At 37.9% G+C, this 17132-nt stretch overlaps 3 protein-coding genes across 30 annotated transcripts; all 3 read right to left on the reverse strand.

Moving 5' to 3' along the window:
• Positions 1-1852: 1852 nt before the first annotated feature.
• Positions 1853-13109, reverse strand: LOC104722836 (myrosinase 4). Of its 27 annotated transcripts, none has more exons than XR_015571558.1 (17): positions 8519-9000; positions 8157-8419; positions 8015-8075; positions 7783-7841; positions 7629-7704; positions 7446-7523; positions 7252-7339; positions 6862-7105; positions 6218-6554; positions 6046-6077; positions 5848-5944; positions 5649-5751; positions 5340-5533; positions 4713-4776; positions 4256-4357; positions 3869-3965; positions 2934-3741 (listed from the first exon to the last, which is right to left on the reverse strand). XR_015571558.1 is itself a non-coding variant. In XM_087473427.1 (13 exons), exons 2-13 carry the CDS (start codon positions 8337-8339, stop codon positions 5398-5400), a joined length of 1494 nt encoding a protein of 497 aa, XP_087329553.1. In that variant the 5' UTR covers positions 8340-8419; positions 8519-9034; the 3' UTR covers positions 5158-5397. The 27 variants fall into 27 exon arrangements, 2 of the variants coding, with proteins under 2 accessions (XP_087329553.1, XP_087329555.1); XR_015571561.1 differs by having other exon boundaries at positions 2934-3189; positions 3308-3741; positions 3869-4357; XR_015571560.1 differs by lacking the exon at positions 4713-4776.
• LOC104722835 (putative F-box protein At5g66830) lies at positions 9334-14357 on the reverse strand. 2 transcript variants are annotated; one of them, XR_015571579.1, is made up of 3 exons: positions 13358-14357; positions 12780-12980; positions 9334-12415 (listed from the first exon to the last, which is right to left on the reverse strand). XR_015571579.1 is itself a non-coding variant. In XM_010441078.3 (2 exons), the coding sequence occupies exons 1-2, from the start codon at positions 14192-14194 to the stop codon at positions 12954-12956; spliced, it is 864 nt and encodes a 287-aa protein (XP_010439380.2). In that variant the 5' UTR covers positions 14195-14357; the 3' UTR covers positions 12501-12953. The 2 variants fall into 2 exon arrangements, 1 of the variants encoding a protein (XP_010439380.2); XM_010441078.3 differs by lacking the exon at positions 9334-12415 and having other exon boundaries at positions 12501-12980.
• On the reverse strand, positions 14339-15785 carry LOC104722833 (putative F-box protein At4g22030). The gene has a single exon (XM_010441076.3). The coding sequence runs from the start codon at positions 15712-15714 to the stop codon at positions 14458-14460; it is 1257 nt and encodes a 418-aa protein (XP_010439378.2). The 5' UTR covers positions 15715-15785; the 3' UTR covers positions 14339-14457.
• Positions 15786-17132: the final 1347 nt, after the last annotated feature.

The raw sequence follows: 17132 nt of genomic DNA on the forward strand, positions 1-17132 counted from the left end.
TGATGAGTCACATCCTGAGCATGTATGTTTCCTGAATCGGTCTCTATATGGCCTTAAACAGTCTCCTAGGCAGTGGAACTTGAGATTTGATGAGTTTATGAGGGGAATAGCCTATGAGAGAAGTGCTTATGATAGTTGTGTATATTGGAGGAAGTTCAAAGATGGGAGTCGTATCTATCTACTGTTATATGTAGATGATATGTTGATAGCTTCTAGGAACAAAAGTCATGTAGAAAAATTGAAGAGGTTGCTAAGTCATGAGTTTGAAATGAAAGATTTAGGAGAAGCTAAAAAGATTCTTGTAATGGAGATTGAGAAAGATAGAGTTGCAGGAACTTAAACTCTGTCTCAGGAGAGTTATGTTAAGAAAGTTCTGAAAACTTTCGGGATGGATCAAGCCAAGGCAGTTGCGACTCCTTTAGGTGCTCATTTCAATCTTCGAGCAGCTACTGATACGGAATATGAAGAACAGTTTAAAAGGATGAAAGTGATTCCTTATGCCAATATTGCTGGTATTATCATGTATTCTATGATAGGCATGAGGCCAGACCTAGCATATCCGGTTGGTGTGATTAGTAGATTCATGAGTAGACCACTCAAGGATCATTGGCAGGCGGCTAAGTGGGTTTTGAGGTACATGAGAGGTACTGAGAAGAAGAAGTTATGTTTCAGAAAGCAAGAAAACTTCTTGATCAGGGAATATTGCGATGCAGATCATGCTGGTGATGGTGATAGTCATAGGTCCACTACTGGGTATGTTTTTACAGCAGGAGGGAACTCTATTTTTTGGAAGTAGATACTTCAAAAGGTTGTATCTCTGTCCTCAACAGAGGCCGAGTATATGGCTCTTACTAAAGCGGTTAAAGAAGCTATTTGGTTAAAAGGTTTGGCTGAAGAACTCGGGTTCCCACAGAAGTTCATGGAGGTTCATAGTGATTCGTAGAGTGCTATTGCATTGTCAAAGAACTCAGTGCACCACGAGAGGACCAAGCACATTGATATCAGGTTGCATTTTATCAGGGATATCATTAACGAGGGTATTGTGAAGGTGATAACGATTGCAGGTGAATGCAATCCGGCTGAAATTTTCATTAAGGTTGTACCAGTGGATACACTGGAGGGAGCACTTCAAATGCTCCGAGTATTAGAAAACTGAGGGTAAAACTCAGTAACCGGAGGGGAATCCAAGTACTAGAAGAGGTGATACAGAAAACCATTCGAACCAAGGTGGAGAATTGTGAGTTGTGGTTCTTATGGTTTCTTCAGAAATGTGTCTAAGTGTGAGGAAGACTCTCAGCAGAAGAGAGGGTTAGCTCAGGGATAGCTTTCAAGTGATGCACGTGAGGTGGAAGACTAAAACGTTGAAGTCGTCGAAGTCAACGGAGGTTATAAGGTCTTATCTGTTTGATCTCTTAATCGCATCATTATCTTCTTCTCTGTATCTGAGAGTTTGTTACAGAGAGGTTGGAGAGATTTGATAGTTAGAGAGTAGAGAGAGAAAGCTTGAGAGCGTTGTAACAAAAACAGTCCTCACAAAGTTTCTAGTGGATTCCGGAGAAGTATCTCCGGCGAGAAGTAGCATTTCCGGTTAAGGAACGTGAACTCGTTAAATCGTTGGTGTCGTTCTTTTATATTTTTTTACTTTCTGATTCAATCAAATAACGAAGAAGTAAAGACGAGTTCTATTGGTTTTCAATTTTCGATCGGTTAACAACCTCACAATTGGGAATGAAGAAATTTATATAAATTTTTTACTTCGAATTGTTTGATTTTTATTTGAAATTGAGGATGGGAATTTACACTTGTTTTCAGAAATAGTGACATAGTGTAACCATCGGGAACCCCATCGTTACTATAAATTCTTGCATCCACACAATTGTATAATTCAACTCATCCAATGGTTAAGAAATCTTGATTGTAAACTCATCAACTTGATGTCGATTTTGCTATCGCACATAAATTATCGGTGGAAATTTGGACATCTCGGTTATGCAAAAGTAAGAGGTATCAGTTTGACATCTCGGTTTTGTTCTCTAAGTTCTACCTCTCGAGCGCGATTATGCATCAAAGGATTTTCTCGCCGTTGATGTTAACGCCTTAATGGATCTGGTGGTGGGTCATCATCATCATCCAGGTCAATGGATTCTTCTTCCTTATCGCGGACATTCCTTCGGTTTGGAACTGGTCCAACGTCAACCCTTGCCTGAGGTTGCTCTAAACGGTCTATCCTATCGCCAAGCCCTCTCAACTGCTCTGTGAGGGTTCTTATCATTTGCATCATGGGGTCCTTGGGTATATCTGCGTTTTCTCTCATAATGAGTGTCTAAAACGGATCTGCGCTTAGACAAAAACAACAAAGGATCAGCATACCACATGAATTGAAAAGAAAATCCCAAAGAAAATAAAAAGAAACTTTTTTTTTTGAAATATTACGATTGATAAGCAGTATTAGACAATAAAAGCAATGAAACAAAAGCTAAAAACGAAATAATAATAATAATTTTTTTTTAATGTGAGACGAACAACCTAGAGACAAGGCTGTGACAAGGTTTTTTTTTTTAAATCAAAAACAAAAGCTAAATATCAAATAAGAGTAAATGGAAAAGATAAATCTGGCAAGGGAACAGCGTGAACTGTGCTCTGATACCAGATGATACAAGACTCGGTGGTGAGACTTGTACCAGATAGAGATGATGGCTTCACAAGATGTCGGTCGCTTCTCTCTTGTGAAGGAAATATGGTCGATTATGTACTAACACGATGGCGGTCGCTTCTTTCGTGTGGGATCGATAAAAGGGGAAGTACTGGCAGATTGAAGTACACCACAGAGATGTGATTGGTCTCTGATACAGTACACAAACTCAGCCTTGTAGAATCTCATACACAAGACAAAGAACAATCTTATTCTCTCAAGTACACTTAAAGAGAAGAAATAAGAAAATTCAGCGTTTTATTAATATCAAAAGTGAAAAATCGTATAACTGCTGCAAGGGGACTTTATAAGAGTACTTCAGCTAGCCCTAAGGCTGAAAATAAATGCAAAATAATGCAATAAAGGAAAACAAAGAAAATCATACACAAAACCATTGTTTTTTTGGAAAGTAAATAAACTAATTAAAGATAATACTAAATTAGACTTGATCTCTCTTGATGAGCACGCCTTCTAGCCATTGTTGGGGTTGGTGGAACCTACAAGGATCGAAAATATTTAATAGGACTTATATGGATGCGTTCTAGGCCCAATAGATGTTCTTTGAACCACTTCTTGTACTACTCGATGAACTACTTCAGGAGTTTTGTCTTGTACTTGTTTTTTGGCTTGTTTCTTGAAGTAGGGGTCTTCTAGGAGTTCCTCTAGAATATCTTGATCAGTTTCTTGATGCTCGTCCATGCCCTCTATGTCTTGGTCTTGATCTTCACTATCTTGATCGCTTTCGGAGGTGTAGCTTGTATCACACGTCTCTTGCAGCTCCAATGTCTTCTCTTGAATTCTTGAGGTTCCTTGACCTGCTAAAAGAGGTTTCATACCTGGGTAACTGGTTTGATCAAGGCTCATTTGGGTGAAGTCTTCAGCAAGCTCTTCCTCGGCAATGTAATCATATCCGTTGTGGCGGCATGATGGTGGTACAGACCAGTTAACGTCTTTCAGCTCTAGGGAGCTTACGATGTCTTGAACGGCTAGGTTAAACCTCTTCCTTAGCTGTTTATTCTTTGATCGCGTCATAGGGCCTTCTCGTACTTCTGGTACAGGATGTGGTACAAGATTTGTTTCAACGGTTTGGATGTTAGGATCGATATCCGCATCATAGGCGGACGTTGGCTCTTAACAAATAACACATCTCCACGTACAGTGACTACTATATTATACCTTATGGTAGGCAAATATGGGAGACCCCGTGATCCCATAGGTCTTATGCCAAGACTTTAGTGATTTTGGTAGGCATTGGCATTCACGTACGCTAATTCTGAAAAATTTCAAAGGAATTTCTAGAGAGAAATCGTAAATATAGATTTTATAATAGTTGAGACAAAAAAATCTTGTGATCTTTGTCTACCAAATAAGGAATTATTTTCCACGAGTTATCTCCTCTCTGTCACCAAACATTCCTATAAGTAAATAATCTTTGGTTTTCTTGTCCACCCAAAATACCGGAGAGGTGATCTCATATTCAAAAACCGGAAGATTGATTCGCTCGCGTGTTAAAAGATGTAAGATATAGAAATTATATTGAGGGTGGGACATCCTCGATGTTACCTCGATCGTCTAGCATGAGAAGCCAGCTTCTACAAGTCGCCACACAAAAGCTCTTCCCAAAGTCATCGCCAAGATCTTGAGTTTTGTATTGCTTTTTTTTTCCTTCAGGATTGAACAAACCCTTTTAAACTTTAAGCTATTAATTAATTCATCTCAGTTTGCATCTCAAGTAGTAATTTTCCCTATTTATTTTTCTAAATAAATATGCCACTTAAGAAAATTTTACTATATCACGAAGAGACAACAACAGTTGGTATAACCAAATTCGATAATTCAACTCGATAACTGTCGATATACGTTTAAATTACCCTACTGATGTCTCTCAACAAGAATATTTAAATTATACGTTTGAGATAGAAAGTGCTATGATTCAGTGAACAAGATGGTAATTGTCGATATACGTTTAAACTTGAATCAAATAATTTAGTCGAAGAAACGTACAAAGTCAAAGCTATACCTATACGGCTCTACCAAGCAGCAGTGGCCTATATTGAGACAATTGATGGCTCCATTGTCTTAAACTGGAAAATTGAAATATACGCATTTTACCCTTCTCTCACACATAATAACTTCCTTCTATTCAATTAAAGTTCATCTTTTAAGCGGCTCATTTTTCTAGCATGTTAACCATGAATCAAAATGATAACATCTTGTTGGACTTATTTAGATAATTATTTTTATTGTCCTTTCAACATTATAGACAAAAAAAAATTAGTCATATCATTTGTTATTCTAGTTTTAAAAATTAGAAATGATATTATAAATACGTTTTCTATACAACCAGCCAAAGGTATAAGTGGGATACGGTATTAATTGGCATATAAAGATGATGCAATAAAGTCTTTAAGACAAAAACAGCGCCACGCGAATTCGAAGAAAAATGTAAAATAAAGAGCAGGAAACGAAAAACTAAGAAGAATATTAAACGTGTAACAGAGTTAAACAGACTTTATGACTGAAACAGACATATATTCCCTTTATATGTATAAAGGGAAAAAGGCATTTTGAGGGAAGATGTATAAACTTTGCTTTCGAATTTTCCAGTTTCAAATTTTGAGGGAAGATGTAAATAGAAGAAAATTACCCTGCTTCTATCTTTTCTCTTCACTTCTTTCCATGTTGAACTTAGAATACCATTTAGCCTAATCTTTCTCCCTTCTATCAGCTGGATTAGTGAAGTTCACCCAATTCATACCAAAACGGATTGTGTAACCACTACTGAACTCGTAAACATCCATCGAAGACCATGGAAAATACCCTGCTACGTTGCATCCATCCCTACATACAAGATTTATTGATATGAATATCATTTGATTTTTTTTTCCATGTATAAAACTACCAAATTTGATATAAAGATCAAACAAGTAATTTTCAAAAATCACAGATAACGTACTCGATTGCGCATTTGAGACAAGACAAATGACTACAGTGGCTTTCAATTCGTCCTTGGTCTGCTAGTGCTTCAGCAAGTGTTAGATTGCCAGAAGTAGGAAATCCTGTAACGTTCATAATTAACATGTAATTCATATATTTTTGTTAAGTAAACTTGTTTATATATAAATATATATATATATATATATCATATATATTACCATTCTCAGTGATATAGGTAAGTGGGTTTTCGTAATTGTCTTTGATATAGTTTAGAATTTGACGGAGCCCAGGAGGATAATACACAATATTATCACTCTGTAAAAAATCGTTTGAATTATTGATATAATTTTTGTATTATTGTGAGCTCTATTTTATATGATAAATATTTTAGTTAAAAACTAAAAATTGATACTCACTTGAACACCAATTGGAACTCCACCACGAGAAGCTGCTTATTAAAAAAAAAAAAAAATTAAAATCCAGTTTACGTAGACATGCATGCATGCAGATACTGTAAAATTCCCAATTCTTAGACAGAAAAATACCATTTAATTAATATGAATAAAAAAAAATGATGGATAAACATACTGCTTAAGTTCGCTCTTGGATCAGTTTGGATGTTTGGTGGTGTCGAAATGGGTTGCAATGAATCAGTTGCATACTGTGTGTAGTAATAATTTAAACCTAGAAACTCCATGGATCCTTTCACTAGTTGAGATTCTAAATCTGTAAATCTTGGCAATCTTTCTCCTAAGGTATCTTTCATGGTCTTCGGATAATCTCCATATACCAGAGGATCCAAGAACCATCCAACAATGAAATCAAACGCTCGCCCCGCAGCCATCTGATCTGAAACGCTTGCTTCATTTAAAGGAACAAACCATCTTCCGATTAAAGTTATTCCAATATTTCCTCCTTGTAACCCCTGCACATTGTTAAGCCTGCTTATAAAGGCTTAATCATTTTTTATTTGCATTTGTGTAAAAAAAAAGAAACAAAGAGTAAGACGTGGATGTGAAATATATGTTTTTTCATGCAGTGTCTTTTTCTATTTCTACATTTATTTTTCTTGCAGTTTTGTGTAAACTAACTGTATTGAAGCGAAAAAGCTCAATCACGTTATTATTTGTGTTAAGGTTGATAAAAAAAAGAAAAAAAAAAACAAAACAAAACAAAGGAAGACTTAATGTGTAACTATGACATAACTCATATGGTTTTATTCGTATGAATACCTTGTATTTCTGCCGATATGTAGATACAGTTGTAGCATGAGCAAGAAGTTGGTGATAGCCAACAATATAAGGTTCTGTACCAGAATTTCCTCCAAATTCACAACCTGTGCATCGCCCCGGTGGAGATATTGCAATTCCGTAACCTCTGTATGCAAACGTGTAAGGTTGATTAAATGTGATCCAAAACTTCACTCTATCTCCGAATCTTTGAAAGAGAAGCTCAGCGTAATCCTTGTAATCCTCCCTATATATATGACCATACATAAAGATATACATGAGCTTAGAAATGTAATGTCTAGTAAAAAAATAAGGCAGGTAAGTATAACTTCTGCCACCAACAGAAATAATAAAAGATTTTTGGTTAAAACATCTATTTATTGAATTGCTTACACTATACGTTTGTTTAGAAAACCGTCATACTCGTCTTCTAAAGCTTGGGGGACATCCCAATGGAATATTGTCACGAATGGTTCTATGCCTACGTGTGCGTGTAATCAAGTTGATTATTATGATCAAATATATACCAAAATATAACAAGAAAAATCCACATGTATGTGTAAAAATTATAATCAAGAAATAATTACCATTGGCTTTCAGTTCGTTGATGAGGTTGTCGTAATATTTTATTCCATTCTCATCCACTCCTCCACACAGCTTTCCCTCTAAGAAGGCGATATATACATAAGAGAGAGAGAGAGAGTAAAAATGTGATTAAAACAATTAAAGCCCAATTAGAAGATTTGGAATAAGAATGAGGATAATATTACTTGGTAGGACTCTTGACCATGCTATAGAGAATCTGTAAGCTTGAACATTCAGGCGTTTCAATAATTGGACATCCTCCTATAGCGCAATGAACTTCCCCGATCAAATTTCATTCCAAGTGATTGTGTAAACAAGGATAAATAAAATAAAATAAACCTTATAAAGCTCATAGGAGTTGCAAGCCAGATCTCCCGTAGTGCGGTCTGGAACCCTTTCTGCTAGATGAAAACGTCTATATTGTGAGCAAACATATTTGTCAAAATGTATAGACTGTATAGACATGTCGATAACCCATGTATGATATATGTGTTTTTAGGAAAAATATGATATATGTGTGTGTATATATATATATATACAATTATTTACATATCAAAATTAAGGACAAAACCTGGATATCTATGAGTATAGTAGTCCCATCCATTAAGCGCTCTATGCGCAGCACCTTCAATCTAGTACACGCAAATCACTTTTTTTTAAATAGAAATTTCTTCCTAATATTTTTATTTATTACATAATTATAACGAACATACTTGATATGCTGAAGTTGCTGCACCAAAAGTGAAGTTTGTTGGAAAATCAGTTCGACTGAACATTTGCACATCATTGCAGTTGAAGGGTTCTTTAGCTTGGCACGCTGGATTGCAAACTCGTTGACTCGTTGCACTTAAAACTGCAAAGAGAAGCACAAGGATGAAAGTTTCACGGAATGTCATGTGGCTTGAGAGATCACTTTCACTTATTGTATTTTTGTCTGATGAAGAAGAACTGTTGAAGCTGAATCCTTTGATTGAACCTTCACCAAACAAAAGAGATATATGAGAAGAAGACAATCACAGAGAAGAGAACAAAAAGCGTTATAGTAAAACAGAGCGTGACAGGTTAAGACACAAACCTGAGAGTTGGATAGCAAACCTGAAACCTGAGTGAAACAATGAGAAGTTCAACAAGAATCTTGAACTTAGCAGTATATATAGGCAGACACTTCCAAATCTAAACTATAAACACGGGTCACGCAATCATATGCGAAACATAGCTAAATCTTTGCATTTCGACCAATTTGAGATTTACAGATATCGGATAATTTACGAAACTAATGACACTGACGCATTAGTTGAAAAAAATAACACGACACGTTAGACCCATAATCCTAACGCATTAGTTAAAAAAATAATAATACTACGACACGTTAGCCCAATAGTCTTCTAGTCCCTCTCCGGCTCGCTGACTTCTAGTAAATTGCGTGGTTCTAATCGCTTCATCTTCGCTGGATCTACATAATGGATAACACACTTGACTATTCGCTTTGTTGTCATTGGTGATAAGGGACAACAACCACATATCCGTTTTCGCTATCGTTACAACCTGACAATTGACAAAAGAAAATAATTTAAATTCAATCTCAAAATATAATAAAGTTGGATCGAAATGTGTCTTAATTGTCACCCATGACACGAAATCGAAGGGAATCGTTATTTTCTGGGTCCATATTAAAAGTTTCAAAGATTATTGACTTTTTCGTATGGTGGTCTAGTCTAAGGACCATTCATCGAAAATCAACTTCTTGCCTTCGAAATCTCGTTCCGTTGCACTTCGAAATCTCTCTTTTGGAAACTTTGCATTTCCATTTTTAAAATTTGATGTCAAAAATAATAATTAAAAGCTTTTTTACTACGAAAAAAAAACCCAAACTAATTTTGCGATTTTAGATTTTTTTTTTGTTAAAGGGTATTCAATTTACAAAATATAATGCCCAATGGGCTATTTCCAGAGTAGGCCCATACAAAAATCTCAAGGGGTCCAACTCATTTATATCTAACCGAACCGATGGAAAAACAAAACCGGCCGGGTTCACGTACCAAACTAAACTGGGGATCGTGAAACCCTAATCTACAAACGAAAAACTCGTTTGCAGCCGCCGTCCACATATGCGGATACTCAACCGGAATAGGACCTCCGGTGAGTCTGGACGACGGTAACCGAACAGAGATGGTGATCCAAGATCCGTTGTCATCCCGCCACCGTAGAACCGTTTTGAGAAGGAGGAAAAGATCCGATCTGTCTTTTGTCGTGGAGGTTTTCATGCTCAGTCGTGAGAGAGAGAGAGGCAGCAGGGAGTAGATAAGAAGACCTTCGACGGTGGCTTAGCTTAGCCGGATTGGAGACTACCTCCCCTATCATAACCGATCCCGTGAAACCTCTAGAATCTCCGGTCTATCGATCTATCTACCTTCTTCTCTCGTTCCTCGCCATGAATCTCCCTCTTCCATTCCGTGTCGCAACACCTCCGGTAGAGCTCTTACCATCAACATCTCGCAGATTCTTCTCCTCTCCACTGCTCCCTTGATTTCGTCCAACAGCTTCGCCTGGAAGATGCAATAAGTCGCGAATGAAGAACCATGGGCCGAGAGGTCCTCACCTTCACCGGAATTGACAGAGGACCCGACGTCGGTGCAAGTGATTGTGATCAAAAGAAGAGGAGTTTAGGAGAGAGAAAATCGCCGCGCGTGAGAGCCACTCGCCCGATTTTCTCTCTCAAGGTTTTTTAGATTGAAATGGTTGCATTATTGTCCACTCGCCCGATTTTAGATCCACTCGCCCGATTTTAGGTTTTTTGCATACTAATGTTTGTGGTTACGTACGCAGTAAAGCATATATTGTATGCAGGATAGTATGTTGGAAGTAATTAACTGAATTAAATAACTTCCATAGACTTGAGCTTGAATGGTGTTTTTGACCGACAATACAAAAATTTGAAAGAATTCTTTTAATAAAATTGAGGAAATTGGGAATGGAGAAATTGATATAAACTTTTTACTTTGAATTGTTTGATTTTTATTTGAAATTGAGGATGAAAATTTACACTTGTTTTCAACAATAGTGAGGTAGTGTTGAAACCCCATCGTTACTGTAAATTCTTGCATCTACACAATTGTATAATTCAACTCATCCAATGGTTAAGAAATCTTGATTGTAAACTCATCAACTTGATGTCAATTTTTCTATCGCATATAAATTATCGGTGGAAAGTTGGACAATAAATCCAATTATGCAAGATGGGCAATACTGCAAGATGTAAATGTAAGATGGAACTCTTTTTTTTTTTTTTGGACAAACACATGATTTCATTCATTCAAATCAAATCAAGGTACAAAGTGGAGACTCAAAGATCCCAAAGTTTAAAGAGTTACAAGAGTAGGTATTCGCCAATACCATAAGCAAGAAAATAAAAGATTTCGAGGTGAACACCATGAGAGCTATGGAGAAAATGCGATGAAGCAGATAGAAACATGAGAGATCATGGATACTCGAAAGATCATCATCGAATGAACCAATGGATGACAGAATTGTCAAGGTCAAAAGACACTTAGACGTTGTAGGAGGATCCAAAGCCAAAACGCTCGCCAAGACGAGGTACACTAGAAGTGCGATGGCAGGGATTCTGAGGATCATGGTTATTGGGTCCAAGGTAGGATGATTTAGAGCCCTGGTCAGAAGGTATCTTCCATTGGACCAAGGGTAGTCTTCAAACCATAGGGTCCGAGAGCTGGAGGAGGCAATGAAGTAGAGAAGCTTGAAGTCGTCGAGTGAGACACTTGGGGAGCAGGGCGATAGACCATAAGACTTTAAGCCAATACAAACAGATCTTCCAAGGAAAACTAAAACCATAAGCCAATGATAAAGGTCAAACTGTAGCAATACAGGTGGGTTCTCTCTCACTTGGGGCCCTTGTCCAAGGAGATTAAGAAATCCACACAAAGCATGTAGCCAGTAAGACCAAAGAAAAGGCAGAGTAGGCTTGGTCGATTTAGTTTTGGACAACACGGGCATGGTTTGGTTGAAAGAGGGTGGGTGAAGCTTAGGTTCCAAACTCTTGAGGGTAAAAAACATATCCCATACGAGGTTAAAATGCATATAGGTGGGATCAGGAACCGGGTATGTGAAACAAGGGCTGAAGAAGCTTCGGTAATCACCGCTCTTAAGCGACATGATCATAATGCCGAACTTCTTCAAGCCTTTCACAACATGAGTAAGAATCCTAGATGTTTTACTAGGCAAGTTTCTCATAGACATAATAGTTGGGCACAAAAAACCTTTCAGTGTGAAGCTTATAAACTCATATTCCATAAAGCTAGGTGAAACTAATGGCAGGGTTCTCAACAAAATTTTGTATAACCAGAGCAGCCAAGGTATGTTATGAGCTATTTGCAGTCTTCGGACAAAAGCTTCCAGGGAACACCACCTAAGTTGGCTAAGGGTAGACAAAGGGTGGTTAAGAGCAGACCTGTACTTTAGAGAATGATAGTCTAGATCACTATTTGTTAGGCGGTTTCAGGGAGAAGAGTCGGGGGACCACTCTCGGAGGAAAAACACAACGCTGTAACACTCATCACAAGCCATCGCCGTCGTCTCTGTCGCGTAAGACTCAGGTGATGAGGGACGAGGAGGTTCAACAGAGACGAGTCGAACTCCGGATCTAGGCAATGAGGAACAGGGGAACTCTGAAACTCCCGGCGGACTGGCTGATATAGTCACAGAGGGTAGAGATTGTTGTTCTCCACCTCCGCCTAGCTTCGGAGATGAACAAGCCTTATTCGCCGCTTGGGTTCTTCGGTGAGGGTTTGTAACGATTAAAACAGAGCTAAAAAGGGGAAAAAAGAAATGGAGATCGAGGTAAAGGGATAGTAGAAGTTTGACATAGAAACGGAAACCGATATTTCCCGACGCCGGCGAGCAGAGAGCTCACCGGCGTCGGAGGAGGATGGTTGAAATGATGCCTCGATGTTCGTACCTGGGAGAGAAAAATTAGGGCGAACTCAGTTTTATGTAAGATGGAACTCATTTGGATAAGTTGGACAATAATGCAATCATTTAAATTTTTTTTTTGTTTTTTTTTTTGATAAGAATATAGATATTCATTTTAAAAGTTAAAGTCACACAATGAAGCATAACTAATACATGGCCCCATGCCACAAATAAGAAAGAAAAAAATATGGCATCATACCACGTGGTAGAAGATGAAGCACATTATTGAATCAAATCATCAATTCAATCCATAAGCAAAGCTCAAGGAAGAAGATGAAGTGATACAAGTTAAAAGAGAATCATTAAGTGAAGCTAAGAAGATAAATGAACAAAGGGAAAAGGCGGATGACCAGAAGGCGATGAGACAGACAGCCCTTCCAACGGTAATACGTGCGGATCAAGCGACTGCGGAATCACCAAGCGTAATGAGGCATGCAATGCTTCTTCACTCTAGGAACTCCCTCCTAGAGTCAAAAGCACGGAACGAAACAACTTCATATCCACAACAAGCCAAACTAGCACCGTCAATCACAAAGTGCAGGCACTGAAAGCTGTGACATTATTCAAAGCTTCTTACAGGGAAAATACTTATTCGTAGAAATTGAATTTGAAGCTTAGAAGATAGTGGCACAAGGATGCAATAACTAGTCAAAGAACAAAAAATATTTGAAAGCCAGCTCGAGTCGTTTATTAAGATGGGCGTATAGTCTTTTATAGCATAAAGAACAAAAAATAAATAGAAAACAGTAATCTTGAACCTCAAAGCAAAATATTAGTATATGTTTAATACAAAAAAATATGAAAAAGAAAAATACATAAAACAAAAATATATTGATAGGAATAATTAATCTCGTTTGAAACTTGGAAAGAACCAACGTGCACTAGAGAATGGAACGGAGGAAAAAACAAATTTATGTGGTCGTTCTACCTTCTTCGAATCGAGATTGTAGATGAAGATATTGTTTTCTTGATACTTCTCTTCAGAAAGATTACCATTGAAGTAGATGGTAAGACCTACTGATCTTGGTAGGCATTCACGTACGCTAATTCTGAAAATTTCCAAAGGAATTTCTCCAGAGAAATCGTGAATACGGATTTTAAAATAGTTGAAACAAAAAAGCTTGTGATCTTTGTATACCATTTTAAAACACTCGTCAATACCTAACAAATACGGAATTATTTTCCACGAGTTATCTCCTCTCTTGAAAGAAACCGCATTTACTTCACCAAACATTCCTATAATTAAGTAATCTTGGGTTTTCTCGTCTACCCATAATACCGGAGAGGTGATCCCATATTCAAAACTCGGTAGATTGATCCGCTCGCGTGTTAAAAGATGTAAGATATAGAACTTATATTGAGGGACATCCTTGATGTAACCTCGATCGTCTAGCATGAGAAGCCAGCTTCTACAAGTCGCCACACAAAAGCTCTTCCCAAAGTCGTTGCCAAGATCTTGAGTTTTGTATTGCTTTTCTTTTTCTTCAGGATTGAACAAGATACCGTAATTTTTGTCCTTTGGGAAGAGAATCATCCAAGGGATCTCATTATTTGGCTCAGATATTTTCGAAGCTGATCGCCATGATGAACAAACAGTTTTGGCTCGTTCAAAATCCGCAAATCCGAGGCGTTCGAAAAGCAATCGAAGGAGATCTAGTGGAAGATGGGACCAGCAATGGAGATGTCTTTTTGAACCTGATCGAGTGATTGTAGTAGCAGAGACGGCAAGAGAGGCCATCCTCTGGATCTTATTTTTTGTTTTCATTCTCGGAGAAAGAGAGAGATTTTATAAAGAGACTAACTCTTTAATTATCAACAAGAGACATTAGAGACGTAGAGTACTCTGATCTATTTAAAGCCAACCCTAAAAAGGGATCTAGGTAACTAGTTTTTCGATGAACCGGTCAAAAATGCGAAATGAAATTGCATTATTATATTCAGGTTTGTACAGCAAGTCAAAGAAACATCGATTATTTTTCTCTATACTCAAAAACGAATTAATGAAATATTATTTTGTCTATAGACTAATCAAAAGAGCTTGCTTGCGCATTCATCAATGGATGATCCTTGTAACCGAGATAAGCTCGATCTTCTAGCGAGATCTCTAAGTTCAGACAAGCTTCTCCCAAGTTTCAACGCTACTTTTGTCTCGAAAACTAGCGCATCCTCTGTTCTCTCTGTTTTGATCGTTTCTTCCAAGAGAGAGAAGAATCCGGCAGAGTTTCTATACATCTCACACACCATCCCTACTTGACCTCCGTGCTCTAACGTGTTCACTACGGCAGCCAATGAAGCACACGTCGTTGCTACTACTCCAGCTAAAGCTGAGTCATGGCCTATAAAACCAGAACTTACAGCAGCTATTCCGGTTAACACCGGTCCAGAGATGGCCAAAACCCGGTTTAATTTCAAGGCCACGTTACCTAATTTATCGTACTCCTCTGCATCTCTACTCTTAATAATCTCAACCACCTCTCTCATCTCCATCTCTAGCTCCGAGTTCCACCCGTTGGCTTCGGTTATGGGATGAGTGACTTCGGGTTTTGTTTCGGGCCACCAATTCGCTGGCTTGAATTCTTGAGGGAACTTCTCGAGCATGGTACCGACTAGAGGAAGTGGGTAAGCTTTGTCTAAACAGAGCACTCTCTTTATCACTTCTTTCACGTCAGCTTCACTGATTCCATCTTCGCTCTTCTCCCTCAGAACCATCTCGATTCTGTTTCTCAGTTGCTTGAACAGCCTCGTCGCGTTCCTCTGCTCTTCCACAAGCTGCGACGGCTGAAGCTTGTTCATCAAGGCAGCTAAACCTGTGGCAGAAGCCAGCAAAAGCGTAGAAGCTATATTCACCGCGGAAACAGAGTCTCCTCCAACGGCGTTCATGGAGGCAATTCCGGCCATCAGAGCGGCAGTGAGAGTGATCATGTTGACGGAATTGAGCAAAAGAGAGTTCCAGTTATTGCGTTGCTCTCCAATGTTCTTGTGCATCTCTACTCTATCTATAACTTCTTCAAGAACCGCCATGAGCCGGGACCTTTGCAAGACCTGATCATCGCACGCTCTCTTCTTCTGCCCTTGTCTCTCTAACAGCGAAATATCGATATTTTCAGCAAACCCATCCAACCGAAAACTCGGTTCTTCGACTCTGGAATTCCGGTTCTTGATCGGTATTTGCGGAATTGAGACATTAAATTTAGGTAATTTTGGGATTGAGACCGCTGATCTTGTTCTTGTGCAATAAGAACAAGAAGTAGAAAGCATAAATATTGAAGCCTGCAGTGACGCCATAAGGAGGAGATTGCTGTAGATTTTCAAATCTCGTTTTGTTGATTTTTATTTTTGTTTCTCTCTTGTTTTTCTTGTTCTGGAGGGGTGATCTAATGTATATATATAAGTTTCATTAGTTTGTCACATTTACAGGTGAACAAAGAGGAATTAATAATTAAAAAATGTATGACCAAAAGGCAGAGTTTGACCAATGACCAGTTCGTAGTTAATGTATTTCTCCTGTGGCGATATTGGTCAACCACTCGCTAAAACTATAGATTATGGTTCACTTGTTGTCTCCTTAGAACGAGTCTACATATTTGAAAGATAATAAAATGGTTTAACATGGAATAGTGTGTATTCACAATCAAAAATAGTCTACTGAACATATAAAAAGACCAATTTCAACATTTATTTCACGAGATAGGTTTCTTTTCAATTGATGGAATGGAACTAAAAACCAAAATTTATTTTCCTAAGGTCAAAATAACATAATTTAACATCAGACTAATATAAAATCTACTATTGTGGAATTATAACGTGTGTTTCCATGATACAACAACTACGATTGTGTTTTTGTATAACTGAAACCTGCCGCTTCCGTCAGAGTGTTTAGGCGTGCCAATATACCCTATATATAATACACCAGTGGCTGTTTCTGATGTTGCCATATGCAATAAACACCACCAAACATTTGTTTATACTTTATAGAGTAGCGTCAGATTAAGTCCAAATATGGGTTCTGTGAAACAAAAATTTACCTTGCTCTCTAGTGAGTAATAATCCTGCCACAACTCTAGGTCTTGGCTTAACTTGCAAGGTGCTACAGGCTACAGCGGAATCATAACAACTTCCGGGCATTAGTGAGACAGTCTTTATTACCTTGTGATGCAAGGTTGATCTCTATTTTAATGCAATCTTTGTATATAATAAGAATATGACGAGGGAAGAGCCAAAGACCTACAAGATGTGGGGTAACAATGGTGAGAATAAAGAGCTAAGAACCTGAAATGTGAAGAAAAAAGAGTTGTGGTTTCACCTCTTGTATGTCTCCGTTGCAATTAAAGTCTTGGAAAAGAAATAAAATGGATACTGTCATGAAATATAGTTTGTAATAGTCTAATAACAAAAGCCACATGCTTTCATGACTGAGATCTTTTTCCAAAGCATTTGAAACAAGACATGGATGGACTGCAAATCTGCATTGGTATTAGAAGCGGAGTTCTCTGACAATAATCTGATTTCAATGGAGACTCTTGAAAGCCACGACTGAGCCGATCCCGAAATTTTCTCATTACAAAAAGCTTTTCCACTAGCTTCTTAGCTTCATGGGTCCTTTCCTAGTTCCAAGTATAAAGCAACGTATTAACTAGCAAGGTCCTCCGTCAAACGACTGGTTGTATTAACCTTTTGGTACACACATTTAAGAAATGTATTAT

This window comes from Camelina sativa, chromosome 11, assembly GCF_030686135.1.
Source record: "Camelina sativa cultivar CO46 ecotype springtype chromosome 11, ASM3068613v1".
NCBI classification, from domain to species: domain Eukaryota; kingdom Viridiplantae; phylum Streptophyta; class Magnoliopsida; order Brassicales; family Brassicaceae; genus Camelina; species Camelina sativa.